We start from the raw sequence: 14,378 nt of genomic DNA on the forward strand, positions 1-14,378 counted from the left end.
TGTGTTGGTGGTTGGTGACTCTCTTGCTATTTAACTAATAATTGCTGTCAGTACAGCCTTGTCATTACCAGTTTAGTTTGTTATGGGCTATTTAGTTTAACTGCATGTATAATGATGCACATTTGCCTCAACCCTGTGCGTGCCTGGCCTGCAATTTTCCACTAATTAGACTTTTTAAGGACACATATGTATTTATCTACTCAAATATGCATCATCCGCTTCCCTATTGCCAAAGCAGATGTACACAGCACCCACTCACCCTAACTCCAGGAAATAATTTGCTTATTATCTCAGGGTTATTTTTCCACTGAAAAGGAGAAACTCGTGGGGGCACAGATGGGTTCCTGGCCTACTGAAGTGAAAGCCACCAAAATAGTGCAGACAAGAGGTACTGAGTCTGAGGCAGGCGGGAATAGTAGGGTTGAGAGGAGGGATCAGACCCCAAGATATTTGAAATATAGTAGCAAATCCACCAAGGATCCCAAACCCACCACCTAGGTTCCAGCCCCCATCCCAGAAGGATCCAGACACTCACCAGTTCCCCAAGAATCAAGCACGCAGACGTTTTTCATCTCAAATGGCTTTATTTCCCCAGTGTGGGGAGAGTGGGGTCTGTGGTCCCTGTAACCCTAAGAACCCTCCAGCCTTCCCGTGCTGTGGCAGGGCCCTCAGAGGGGCAATGGCCCAGGCTCCAGAGCTGGGTCCTCCCAGAGTGGTTGTGGTTCTGGGGGGAGCCGGACATGCTGTGGTTTGCATGGATGACATCCCCCAAGGTAGTCGTGACAGCAGCCCAGGTGGTAGTCCATGGGCCTGGGGCCCACGCCAAGGACAAGGCCTCCAGGTGCACAGGGGTCGAGGTCCAGCTGGGCCTTACTCTAGGAGCAAACACTCCTGCGGAGGCTACTCCCTGACATCCGCTGACAGAGCTCAGTCTGGGGCAAAGAGAGAAGAGAGAGCAGGTGATTGGAGGAGAGGGGAGAGACCGGCAAAAGAGAAAACACGAAGAAAGACGCACAAAAAAGCTCAAAGAAGACCAAGAGAGTGACCCAGGGACAATGAAAGGGCAGTGAGAGAGAAAAACACACACAAACACAGCAACAGAGGTGGGAAATACACAGGTTGACCCTACACACTGACCTTTGAGCCCAGGCGGGGATGGGGGTGGCGGCCCACCTGGGGGCAGCAGCGCAGAGTGGCTCAGGGCCTCGGCCACCCAGCCCAGGACGCGGCTACAGTGCCGGACCTGGGGAGTGGGAGGGATGTCAGAGGACACGGGAACCGTACTCTCCCCGCTCCTGCCACAGCACCCCAGCCAGGCCCCAAGTCCTCACCTCCCGCTCCAGTCCTTTCAGGCGCTGCTCATACTCGCGGATGTGCCCCAGCTGCTTCAACGCAGTGTCCACCCTGGAAAGGGAGAGCTTCGGGCACAGCCCACCGGCCAGCCCCTCGAAGCCCCGCCCCTAGCTCCGCCTTCTGCCTGGCGTCCTCCCCCCCACCCTACCCTGCGGGCTCCGCCTCTGTCCCTGGTCTTTGCAAGCCCTACCCCTCCTCAGCTGACGTCATGGGATGTGCCCCCAGGCCGAAAGCCCCGCCCCGCCCGGGTCCCTCTCTCACTTCTGGGACGTGCGCTTGAGACGCTCAGAGTCGCTCTCCCGCTTGTCCCGAGCGCGCACCAGCAGGAAATGCTCCTTCTGCACCGATTCCCAAGTCAACAACTTACGTTCCTCTGCCTTCGAGAGGTTGACCCCTGCAGGGCGGAGTCTGGATGGAGTCAAAGGGCCCGCCCCCCGCCTCGGGCCACGCCCCCGCATCAGGCCACGCCCCTCCACCGGACACCCTCAGGGCCGCTCTCCCAGACCCCGCCCAGGCGTTTCCACAGCACGCTCCGCCCTTCACCGCCCAAGCCCCACCCACTAGTCTTTTGGGGCCTTTACCCCTCCTACCCCGCCCCCCACCTTTCCTTGCAAGTCCCGCCCCCTGTATTTCTCCTTTTTAGGCCAAGCTTTGTTCTCACGGAAATGCGAGGAGGTGGGCGACGAAGAGGAGGAGGACCTGCGTTGCCATCGCCTGAGAAGGAGGCGCACGTGGGAAATGATGATAAGGGGCGGGGCCAGCGCTGGCCGAGAGTGGAATTCCTGGATGAGGCTGTAGCGCTGCGCCTTCCAGTAGAGGTCGCTGTTGCCCTGTACTTTGCCGAAAGTGTGGCTGTGGAAGCCAGAGGTCAAGGTCACCCGAAGTCAGAGCCCAATCAGGAGCAGGGGATCAAGATTAGATGTCAGGCACTATCTGTTCGAAGTCCAAGGCAGCAGGCAGATGTCAAGATTAATAAAGTCAGAGGTTATTACAGGATAAGATTAGAAGTCAAGTTAGAAGATCCAAGGGTCAGAAGTCAGAGGTCAAGTTGGGGATGGTATCATGTATTAAACGTAGATGTTCGAGTCAGGATTAAAGTTGGGCTCAAAAGTCCTGGACACAAATAACTAAAATCAGAAATGAAAATGGAGACATTACTACTGACCTTACAGAAATAAAAAGGATTATAAAAGAATACTATCAACGGTTGTATGTCAATTAGATAACTTAGTTGAAATGGACAAATTCCTAGAAATATACAAATTACCTAAACTGACTCAAGAAGAAATAGAAAATAGATTTATCACGAATAAAAAACCTTCCAATAAAGAAAAACCCAGGACCAGATGGCTGCATTGGTGAATTCTACCAAATATTTAAAGAAGAATCAACACCAGTTCTTCTCGAATTCTTCCAGATATTGAAAAGGAGAGAACATTTCCTAACTTTATCTATGAGGCCAGCGTTACTGTGATACCAAAGCAAGATAAAGATACCACAAGAAAATTACAAACCAAGATCCCTTATGAATATACCAGTAAATGTCCTCAAAATACTAGCAAATCTAATTCAGCATCATATGAAAAGAATTATACATCATGACCGAGTGTGATTTATCCATGTAATACACTGCATTGGTATTACTAGAACAAAGTTGGGGTGCGGGGGGAACCACATGAATATCTCAACTGACACAGAAAAGGCACTTAACAAAATTCAACATTTCATGATCTAAAAAAAAAAAAAAAAAACTTGGGCCAGGCGTGCTGGCAAATTTTATATTATACATATTTTACCCCGATAAAACAAGTTCAGCCCGGGCTCAGGGAGAGGATCAGAGTTCAACGTCCAGGTCAGGAGCAGAGTCCGGCTGGGCTTGGGAACAAGCCAGCCTTAGATTTAAGTGAGTTTGGGAACTAAAGGCAGATTTGATCAGGCTGGGTTCAAGAGTCATGAGGGGGTCGAGGGTCATGCTGGGTGAGGTTAGATCAGACAATCAGGCCTCACCTGAACATAGCGATGAGCAAATTGACCAGCAGGATGTTGGCCACCAGCAGGAAGATGACGAGGAGCAGGACCACCAGCCAGTTGGCATAAAGGGAGACGCACGAGCCTGCCTGGCGCCCTGGCGGGTACGCCCAGAAACCTGGCTCCGACGAGCAGTTGACATGCTCCATGAGGGCCACTGTGAAGGGAGACACTCAGAGATGAGGCCGGAGGGGCAGAGACCTAAGGAAGTCCGAAAGCCAGAGGGGGTAGGGTGGGCAGAGACAGAGTGGCTGGGAGGCAGAGACCCAGAGGAGTGGGGCAGAGATACAGACAGAAGGGGACAGCGTCCCATGGAGATGATGGTCGCGGATGTGGAGAGTCGTTGGGAGGAGACAGAGACTCAGGAAAGGTGTCAGATCCTGTCATCCCTCCCTACCGTCCATGTCCTCCTGAGGGATCTGCCCGAAGATTTGCAGGTAAGGCCGGTAGAAGACACGGCGCAGGATACCGGGGAGGTCACGGTCCTTGGGCCTTAGGAGCCCCTCGGTGGCCACCCCATAGGCAACGAGCCACACGCCAAGGAAGAACAGGAAAAAGAACACGTCCTTCATCTGTGGAGAGAGGAAGGTGTGGCGGAGTCTGTCCCGCCCCGGCCCCGCCCTATCTCCTAAACCACGCCCCGAGCCAAAGCCACGCCCTTCTTCCCAAATTGCTCCCTCACTGGCCCCACCCCTTTCTTCTGTGGCCCCGTCCACCCCCCAGGCTGCGACTCTCACCATCTTGTTCACGATGACGATCTTGGGCCCCAGCTGCTTGTTGACCGTGAAGATGTGCAGCAACCGCAGCGTGAAAATCATGAAGTCGAGGCAGAGGACGGTGCGGCCCAGGTCATACAGGCCCTGGGTCAGCCTGGGGTGTGGGGAGACGTGGCAGGGGTCACCCAAGGGTCACCCAAGGGTCACAAGATGCCAAAGAAAACAGGAGTCTTCCCAATACCATGCTTCAGATGAAGCTGTGGCCGCCACAGGGCAGGACCAGGATCCTCCGGTTCACCTGGGTTTACTCAAATTTAATCGGTGCCAAGCTGGTCAGCACAGGGCACGGGCCCCTATTTAAAAATGGCTGCACCCGTTAAACAGTGACTGAATGCATGATGGCTTTAGCAAAGAGCTAGTAAGAATCAGGTTGGAAAAACTGCCAGAGTTCTGGTCCAACCTATAAAAGTATAGGGTTTTATTTCTACTTTTATTTATAAAATATAACTATATAGAGTTCCTGCAAACCAACAAAGTGCCTAATAGGAAACAGGATTAACACCGTACAATCCACAGAGGAAGTTCAAATGGCCAATATACATCAGCAATTTATGAGGAAAATAAAAACTATATCCCTATTTTGCATCATCATGTACTTACACTTTTAGGTGGATTAAAAACCTAGTGTAAAAGGCAAAACATTGAAAACTTTAGAAGAAAATATAGAAGAATTTCTTCAAGAGCTTGAGACAGAATAGGATGGCATCTAAGAACCCAAAAACCTTATAAACAAGACATAAAATAACAATAAAGAAAACGTTGATGAATCTGACTACTTTGAAATAAAAAATTTCTGTGCCTCAAAAGCTAACATATATATGATGGACTGAGAAAGGCAAAACATCATGTCTTCAGTATTCCTGCCAAAAATGCACAGCCTAGATTTGATTTTGAGGGAACATAAGACAAACCCAACTACAGAGGCACCAGCCGGCCTGGGCGGCGCGAACGCGTTTAGCTCATAAAAGACAAAGACAGACAGAGGAAGGGTCCCAGGTTACAGGAGATCAACAAACAGGACAACTAAAACAAAATGAGATCGTAGATTGGCTCCGGTAGAAAAAGGGTATCAGGGAGACAAGTGGTGAAATTTGAATAAGATTTCCTGGTTTTGATGATGTAAGACTTTAACATTTGTAAGATCTGGGTGAAAGGTGAATTCTTTGTACTGTTTTTGCAACATGTTTTATAAATCTCAGTTTATTTCAAAATGAAAAGTTAAAGAATAAAAGAAAGTTTAACATACAAAAGTGAAAAGACAAGCTATAGACTACAAGAAGATATTTAGAATGACAATACTACCAAGCATTAGGATCCAGAATACAGGAGAGCACCTACATACGTGTGTATGTGTGCGCATTCGTGTACAGACAAGAGATCAATGAACCTCAATTAAAAAATGGGGCACAACAACTATGACAACAATTGACACAGTATGTGTGCCCATTAAGCTTCCAAAAAGATGCCCAACCTACTTTCTACTCAGGGATGCATAAATTAAAACAAGGAGAGGTCATGTTTACCCATCAGATTGGCAAAAATTTTTTAAGGTACAATAAACTGAGAACTACAAAAGTTTTAACAGGTATTGTCAAGTATGCCCTCAAGGGGGCACTCTCCTACCCTGATGGTAGGCGTGGAAATGGATGAAACTAGAAGGAAATCTTTGTCAAAAATATATGTACCCTTTAACCCACCAACTTTACATCTGGGATGTAAACTTTTATTATTTGGGGATAATAAAAAAACATAAATAACCTAAATGTTGATCTACAGGAAACTGGCAAAGGAAGTATGATTCATCCTTCAATCCTGGAGATGACTGGACATTTCTCCCTTGCAAGCTAAGATCTTTCCATTTTTCCCATGCAAGAATTCTTCCTTTGCCTGGAAAGTACTGGGTTTGATAAACTGTCCAAAATATCGCTGGCATTCCTAGAGCATGGTAGCACAGGGCCTTAGCCCTTTCATCTCAAAAGACACCTTAACACAATACAAGAAATAAACTGAAGCATTAGTGTTCTGCAAAACTCTCCTATCTTGCTCTCTGTTTGAATAAATTATTCATGTCAAATACTTTGTAGCATTTCTAATACAGCATAGAAGAAGCCTCTCAGTGTGTTTGCTGAGAAAAGCTTGAATGGGGGTCATCGCTGTCAACCATCCGGGATGTGTAGGCTCCCTTGTAAAGAGTCCCCAAGTTGTGTCCACAATGCTTTTTGTCTACTCTCCTCAAAAGGAGGGTGTCCTAAAAGCTTGGACCTGAAATAAAGACAGAAAAAGAGCACGAGAGAGAGAGAGAGAGAAGAAAAAAAGAAAGGAAGGGGAGGGAGGAAGGGAGGGATGAAAGAAAGAGAGAGAAACCCCATCACAAGAGGACTAGCACCAGAGCAGCAAATATCTGATTCTAACCTCGTATTATCTTGAGTTGAAAATGAAAGAGACTGTTGAGAAACTTGGGCTGATTTCTACCTCTTGAGGTTTCAGAATTTTTGTCTTACTGCCTTACGAAAACAGCACATTCATTAAATTCTGGCAAGGAGAAATCTGTCTCTTCTGATCTTTAGCCAACAATGGTTAAAATCCTTTCTTCTGAAACTTGATGTGGCATTTTCAAAGAATAAGGTATATTTGCAAATAGTAAACTGACATAGAAAGTATGTCAGGGCATATTGTAGAGAAAAAGAAAAAGATGCCCGAAGAGTAAATAAAATATCATGTATTTTGTATAAAAAGAATTATGTGTATCTGTCTGTGTAAATGAGTAGAAAAAGATGCGCACCGAACTATCAATGGCAGTAAACCCAGAGAAAGGCAGGCTGCTTGCAACGATGGAAGAAAATCTTTGGTTTCTGTTCTATGTGTTTCATGTGCTTAATTTGTTCAGTGAGGACATATTTCCACATTTAAAAGATGTTTTAAATTGCTGGCAGATGAGACAGATGTGGCCTGAGGAGTTTATAATCTTGCATGAGGACAGAAACAGCACAAGCCCTAGTCAGAGCACCATTTGGGGGCATCTTGGGGCAACACAAAGGGGAGACCCAGAGTCTGGGGAGGGTAAGAAAGGCTTCCAGAAGCAGGGATAGCCAGGCTGAAGTCTGAAGGGGGTGTCAGAGTTGGCCTGGCAAGGAAAGGAGGGAAAAGTGTTTGAGGAAAGGGGAGCAGCATGAACCAAGACCCGAAGACAAGAAAAATTGTTCCCAAGAACGTTTTGACCTACCCTGTGCCCTCCCCTTGGGCACCACTCAGTATGATCTGGAAACTGTGCAAGAAATGAACTCACACTGTACAGCTCAGTCCTAGCAACAGAAAATAATTGACGGGAATTCCTCATAATTTGTTTATGATGAGTTAGTTATGAAATAAACAGAAATAACCAAGGTATTTATGGACTAAAAGGTTGACAGAGCACTTGAGCCTCCCTGATGAAATTCAAATCTATGAAATTTGATCCAGGAAAACTGGACATGAAAGAAGTCACAGCCACAAAGGAAAAGTCACAAACACAGACCCCAGATTTGGGTGGAATTCAATACGGGACAAAAACAGGAATGATGAATCACAGATTCATTGTAAAACTTAACCCAAATAATAACCAAGTTGAAATAATTTCAGAAACTGAAAATGAAAAGAATTGAAATGAGTTTAACTGCCCTGCATGTAACATTGATCAGGGAATTTTAAATAACTGGAAAATACTTTCTCGAGAAGAATCTGTCAGTACCAGTAAATTCTGAATAAAATTTTCTAATTATGCAGATTCTAAATATCTGGGATATTTAGAACATCAAGGCCAAATGCTCCTGTGATGAAGGAATTGCACATAGGTCTCAGAGAGGGTGGAGTGTAGGTGGGGAGAAGAGAAAGAAATTGGGGAGACAGCAGCAGGGACAGGTGGGCCCAGGCCAGGGGGTAGAAAGACCCTTCTGAGGCCCTGTGGAGGTCAGGCAGGAGGGAAGAGACCAGAATGCAGGGGGCTGGGGTGAGGGTGGGAGGGGCAGAGGGCTAAGCCACGGCATGGGTGGACCTGGGGGACCAGGCAGAGAGAGTTGGGGGTCAGAAGGGCTGGGCCTAGGACAAGGGCTGTGGAGGAAGAAGAGGGAGGAAGCAAGGATGTCACCCAGGTTTGGGGGCTCTCAGAAACATCTGGTAACCTCCAGACCCAGCAATACATAGCAGCAAGGCAGAGTGGCTGGCAGTGGGGCAATTGTCTCTGTTTTTCCACAATGAGCAAGATTGTCTCGCACGGAGACCCCGGCAGGAAGGGGCGACGGGACACTCACCGGCAGCCCACGCCCAGGAGGAAGCAGGTGAGGGCCAGCAGGTCGCACTGGTTCCAGGTGTCGGAGACGTAGAGGTGCAGGCGCTGGCGCAGCGAGGCCTGGCCGGGCCCGGGGCCCCCGCTGGCCAGGCTGCCCCAGCCGCCGCCGCCCAGGCCCTGGCGCAGCTCCTCGCACAGCATGGTGAAGGCCCAGAAGTACAGCAGCAGCTCGGCCGCGCCGGGCCGCGCCGGCCGGAAGTCCACGAGCAGCACGTGGGCGAAGAGCAGCAGGAACAGCAGGTAGCTGACCACGTTGCCCACGAAGGCCGTCACCGGCGCGCCCCAGAAGTGGGACCAGCGGCGCAGGCACCCGCACCCCCAACAGCTGTCTCCGCGGCTGGGCAGTTGCAGGGCGTCGAACGATGTCTTCTCGGCGGGGTCCTCCAGCCTGGGGGGAGAGGACGGAGGGAGGAGGCCTCAGCCCAACCCCTGAGCCCTGACCTGCCCCGCTGTCACCCAGACCTCTGGCCGTGCACGTCCCACGCCTCCCGGGCACCACCTCTGACCTGGCCTGACTGGCAACTCAGTCTGACAAGAGCCACCTTGTTGTCTTTTGACCCCTGCATCTAACCTCTGACCTCTGGAATCTCCTACCATCAACACTTTGATCTTCCACGCCTAAATTCTTCTACCCTTGTGACCTCTGACCCCTGGCCTGACCGTTGACCCCCACCTGGCTTTTGCCTCTGAGTCCCTCTTCTTCCCCTTCACAACCTGTGATTCTCTATGTCTGACCTGGGAACCATCTACCGGACTTCTGACCCCAAATGACCTCTGACCCCCCCCACTTTCATAATTCAGATCCTCCCCAGGTTTGACAATTCATGTCTCTATTAGCCCCAGCCCACAAATTCCCACATGAAATTATCCAGCCCACGTTTCTCATATAACTGGTCCTTCCCCATATCTGACGCTGACCACGCAGCCACAGTTGGCCACTGAGCTCTGGCCTTCGTGGTCTGCTCGAATCTCTGGCCCTTCTTGCCTGAGATCTGACCCTCTGTCCCAATTCCATCCTGACTCTTAATTCTCACCTCAAATCAAAAATGACAACATGAATAATACTAATATTAATAAATTCAAAAAGCTAACAAGAAAAACAAACTGAGTTGGAGGGATGTCTTTTCTTTAAAAACCAAGCAGAGGCCGGGCGCGGTGGCTCACGCCTGTAATCCTAGCACTCTGGGAGGCCGAGGCGGGAGGATCGCTCCAGGTCAGCAGTTCGAGACCAGCCTGAGCCAAAGTGAGACCCCATCTCTAAAAAAAATAGAAAAATTAGCCAAGTGTGGTATCGAGCGCCTGTAGTCCCAGCTACTTGGGAGGCTGAGGCAGGAAGATCACTGGAGCCCAGGAGTTGGAGGCTGCAGTGAGCTGTGATGATGCCATTGCATTCTAGCCCAGCAACTGAGCAAGACCTTGTCTCCAAAAAAAAAAAAAAAGAAAAGAAAAGAAAAAAGAAAAAGCAGAAAGAAGAGCGAAATCTACAGAAAGAACTGCTGGGGACAGCAGGTCAGATGCAGACAGAACTCCCTAGTGACAAGGGAAAACAGTCTTGATATTCCACACTTCACCTTCTATTCATCCTGTAACAAGAACGTGCGGTGGGTACGGAGCGCCCCAAGCATCTGAGGGGAGGAGCAGGGATCTGTCCTTCAACAAAGCTCTCCACAGTGCCTGAGAGCACAGACTCAGGAATAAGAAGATCGGGGTTCAAATCTCATCTCTACCATTTACCAGCCACGTGATCTGAGGCAAGTGACTTAATGCCTGTTATTTCATCTGCAAAATGGGAGTAAAAATAGGCCCTATTGCATTTGTATAGGGCTGTTGGGAAAATTAAACGAACTGATTTTCAAAAGGCTTTAGCACAACAGCTGCCGATTGTTAAGTGTCCTGTAACATTTGCTGTTACCAACACTATCATCATCATCATCATCATCATCATCATCATCATCATATAGTGCACAAGATGGGAAATTGCTAGGCACGGCCACCATCATTGATCCTGGTATCAGACACCGGGGTGTTCTAGCCAACCTTTTTCAGTGGCCTAAAGCTGACTAAATGTTTTTCTTAGTTTTTCCTTTTTTTTTTTTTTTGAGACAGTCTCACTCTCTTGCCCGGGGCTAGAGTGCCATGGTATCAGCTTAGCTCACAGCAACCTCAAACTCCTGGGTTCAAGCGATCCTTCTGCCTCAGCCTCCTGAGTAGCTGGGACTACAGGCACGTGCCACCATGCCCAGCTAATTTTTTAAATATATTTCTAGTTGTCTGGCTAATTTCTTTCTATTTTTAGTAGAGACAGGGTCTCGCTCTTTCTCAGGCTGGTCTCGAACTCCTGACCTCAAGCGATCTTCCCGCTTCAGCCTCCCAGAGTGCTAGGATTACAGGTGTGAGCCACTGTGCCCAGCCCTTTCCTATCTTGATAAATATTTTGTATTCTTTGTACCTTGTCTTAGAAAGCTATCTATCCATACATATATTTAAATTTGACGTGTTTCATGAGCCATGTAGTGGGTGTTACAGACTTCTGGCAGTCTGATCATGTTTTTAACAGTTACCAGAAACATTTTTTCCTCTTTTCTCTTTCCTCATTTATGTGGCTAACATGCAGATGGAGGGTGCAAAGACAGATATGAACTTGGGCTTCTTCCTCTGTTTCTCTACTGCCGTGGATTCAGGCTCTTATACACACACGTGCGTGCACACACCATTGTTCAACAACAAAAATAAATGCATTAACAACAGCAGTAGTAATAATAATTCCTATTAGTTGGCATCTTCTTATCTGCTGGGCCCTAGGATATGCCTTTTATGAGTCTTCTAAATGCATCGTCCCAACTGCCCCCTCGGACACTGTGGGAGACTGTATTACTCGTCACCAAATGTCCTGGCTCCCTTTCAGTGTACACTTCTCATGGAGAATTAAGAACAATGAAATCAACATCTGATTTGTTTTTGCCACTTCCGTGTGGCAGCTTTAAGAGCACAGCCTGGTGTGCCAGGTCTCTTTTCCCTCTCCTCTGAAACCAGCAATGCCCAAGCTCGGGTGCTTGCTCACCCAGAATTGAGAGTGCATGGAGCGGATCCACCACCCTGCCACAAATGGGTTGTGAGTGAGAAACAAACCTTTGTTGTTTCCAGTCACTGAGGGTTTTGGTTTTTTTGGTTTTTTGTTTTTCTGGTTTTTTTGAGACAAGGTCCCATGCTGTCACCCAGGCTCTGGAGTGCAATGGCATCATCACAGCTCACTGCAACCTCATGCTCCTGGGTTCAAATGATCCTCCTGCCTCAGCCTCCAGAGTAGCTGGGACTACAGGCAGACGCCACCACACCCAGCTAATTTTTTTGTTGTTGTTGTTAGAGATGGGGTTTTGCCATTGCCCAGGCTGGTCTTGAACTCCTGGCCTCAAGCAATCTTCCTGCCTGAACCTCCCAAAGTGCTAGGATTTCAGGCATGAGCCACTGTGCCTGGCCTTAATCTTTTGTTATGGCAGCATTACCTGACGTCACCTGACTAATAGAGGGCAGGCGTCTCATTTACCTTCATTTTACAGAAGAGGAAACTGAGGCTCAGGGTGAAGTCACTTCCAAGGTCAGAGTCTGGATTTGAACCCAGGTCTGCTTGACTCAGAGCCAAGTTCCTCAGCACCTCTGCCATGCAACATTATCAGAAGCCTGATCAAATTTCTGTTTTGTCTGCTTAGGCTTGATTTGGCAAACACCTTCACAGAGACCACAGCATAGTGATCAAGATCAGGGCCTTGGGGTCAGGCAAAAAATAGGTGAAAAATCTTTAAATGAACCAAATCCACCCAATTCCACTTGCTACAGAAGGATGGGAGCATATAGAGGGTGAAGCAAATCAATTTCTGGTGACAGCCTCCTTGGTGGCAGTACCAAATCTCGAGGCAAGCCTTGAGCTTGGCATTTTGGAAACTTCCTCAGTATCGTCAGTGGCTTGCTGAAGCCACAATCTCTGGCCTTGCTCCCAGTCCCTGATGGGACATGGAAGCGATGGGTGTCCTGAAGCTGCCCAGGGTGTCCCCACCTCACACGATGCTGAGGGTGTCACTCACCTGACAGGACCTTCCCCATTAACTCTCTTATTCACGTCAGACTCTAGGTCCTTCTGTGTGGACCTCTCTTCTGATTTCCTGGCATTGATGGAAGAACAGTGTGAGAAATGGGGAGAAGGGTGGGGGAGAGGAGTTCTCCAGAAAAACTCAAACTTCTTCACCCACAGACATGGCAGAGAGACATGAAAGTGGCCCCCTAAAGTCACCCCAAACTATCTTCCCCTAGAGCCATGACCAGAAAGGCAGAAGAATTGCCCCTAGAGACACCACAGGGAGCATCCCCAAAAGCCTACCTCCCAGGACGGTCCCTCTGGGGGAGGGAAAGAGAGTCCCTTTCCCAGGGAAGGGACATATTGGGCAGACCAAGTACGAAAGCTGGGCAGAAATGAGCAGAAAGGAGAAACTGAACACCCCCTCACCACCACTCTACCCCCAGGGGACTGACCTGAAGGTGATGAGGTCAGTGTAGATGAGTGGGGGACAAAAGAAGGCGAGAACCAGGGCCCAGATGGGCGTGCTGCTGTCCATCTGCCCCCACCACTTCTGTGTCAGCAGAGACTGTGGGGTGTAGGGAGGATCAGGTGCCAAATTGCTCCACAATCCCCTCCCTAAGATCCCTAGCAAGGGTTGGGCCATAGCTTGCCCAACATGGGGACCATAACTATTGGGGGTGCGCACAGTGGTCAAAGGCAAAGACAACTTGTCCCAGATTTTGCCTAGCAGAGTTAAACAGCCAACAATTATTGACAGCATATGCCAGATACTAGGCTGAGCACTTTACATAGATGAGCTCACTTAACCCTCACCATTCCCCCTAGAGGGTGGGTTAACTAGTATCTTCTGCTTTCACATATGAGGCACAGAGAGGCTAAGGAAATGGCCCAAACCAGTAAGTGGTAGAGCTAGAATCCATGAGTTTAACCACTGTTCACAGCAAAGGGCTCTGGGTCACTATTTGAAATGTCAGCCAAATCATTCCAGTAGATGAGGGTGGAACTTCCTGTTAGGTGGGCAGAACTTCCTGTACTGAAAGTGGGACTCTGTGAGCTCCTATCAGATTTAAATTAAGGATACTGAGAAAGTTTTCAAACTGTCAGATTGTCAGGATCAGAGAGACTTTGGGAGCAAGCAGGGCTTCCCAAGGGAGAGGATTTCCTACAGGAAGGGTGGGATTTCCTAGGTCAAAGTTTGTCTATGTCCAAAACACTAGGTAATTGTCCAGTGAGGTCATTCCAATTGTTGAGAACCAGAACTAAGGAACTCTTAAAAAGCGGGAAAGACTTCCTGTGGATGAGGCGGGACTTCCTTTGGGAGAAATGGGAGTGGGAAGGACTTCCTGTGTGGGAGGTGGGACTTCCTATTAGGGTCAACAGGAATTACTGTATCTGGAGTGGGACTTTTTAGGAGGATGGGCTTTAATGTGGAAAGGTCGGCTTTCTGTGGCAGGGAGTAGGGCTTCTTATGGAAACAGCAGCCTTCCTGAGAGAGGAGCAAGACTTCCTGGGGAAGGGATGGTCTCCAGGGGGAGGGGCTGCTCAAGACCATGATGTCAGGATCTTATCCCCATAGTTTCCAGAGTCCAGCTGGGGACTCTTAGATGCTCACCTGTATCCCATCCTGGGCAAAGAAGGCACGAGCGTCAGCCTGCATGGCAAGCTGGAGGCAGGTGGCATCGCCCCAGAGTGGGCAGTGACGAAAGAGTAGTTGGGTGGCCCGATTCTCGCTGCTGTGGAAGCACTTGCCAAAGAGGTCTGGGGCAGGGAATTTATATGAGAGTGAAGGGAAGCAGTGGGGAGACGGTGTGAGAGGAAAGGACAG

The 14,378-nt window shown here is 48.8% G+C and overlaps 1 protein-coding gene across 3 annotated transcripts in view; it reads right to left on the minus strand.

The window, feature by feature from the left end:
* Positions 1-564: 564 nt before the first annotated feature.
* TRPM4 (transient receptor potential cation channel subfamily M member 4) overlaps positions 565-14,378 on the minus strand; it is a 36,754-nt gene continuing 22,940 nt past the window's right edge. For 2 of the 3 annotated variants that reach the window (XM_045531194.1, XM_045531195.1), the window contains 12 exons: positions 14,166-14,311; positions 13,006-13,118; positions 12,561-12,638; positions 8,444-8,869; positions 4,119-4,251; positions 3,779-3,953; positions 3,361-3,538; positions 2,015-2,205; positions 1,615-1,747; positions 1,332-1,404; positions 1,138-1,243; positions 565-932 (listed from right to left, as the gene is read on the minus strand). In XM_045531194.1, the coding sequence (XP_045387150.1) occupies positions 928-932; positions 1,138-1,243; positions 1,332-1,404; positions 1,615-1,747; positions 2,015-2,205; positions 3,361-3,538; positions 3,779-3,953; positions 4,119-4,251; positions 8,444-8,869; positions 12,561-12,638; positions 13,006-13,118; positions 14,166-14,311 (1,757 nt within the window). In that variant the 3' untranslated portion in view covers positions 565-927. Of the gene's footprint in view, positions 933-1,137; positions 1,244-1,331; positions 1,405-1,614; positions 1,748-2,014; positions 2,287-3,360; positions 3,539-3,778; positions 3,954-4,118; positions 4,252-8,443; positions 8,870-12,560; positions 12,639-13,005; positions 13,119-14,165; positions 14,312-14,378 lie in introns of those variants that run through there. The other variant, XM_045531196.1, reaches the window with a different exon arrangement.

The sequence above is a fragment of the Lemur catta genome, chromosome 19 (genome assembly GCF_020740605.2).
Source record: "Lemur catta isolate mLemCat1 chromosome 19, mLemCat1.pri, whole genome shotgun sequence".
In the NCBI taxonomy this organism is placed as follows: Eukaryota; Metazoa; Chordata; class Mammalia; order Primates; family Lemuridae; genus Lemur; species Lemur catta.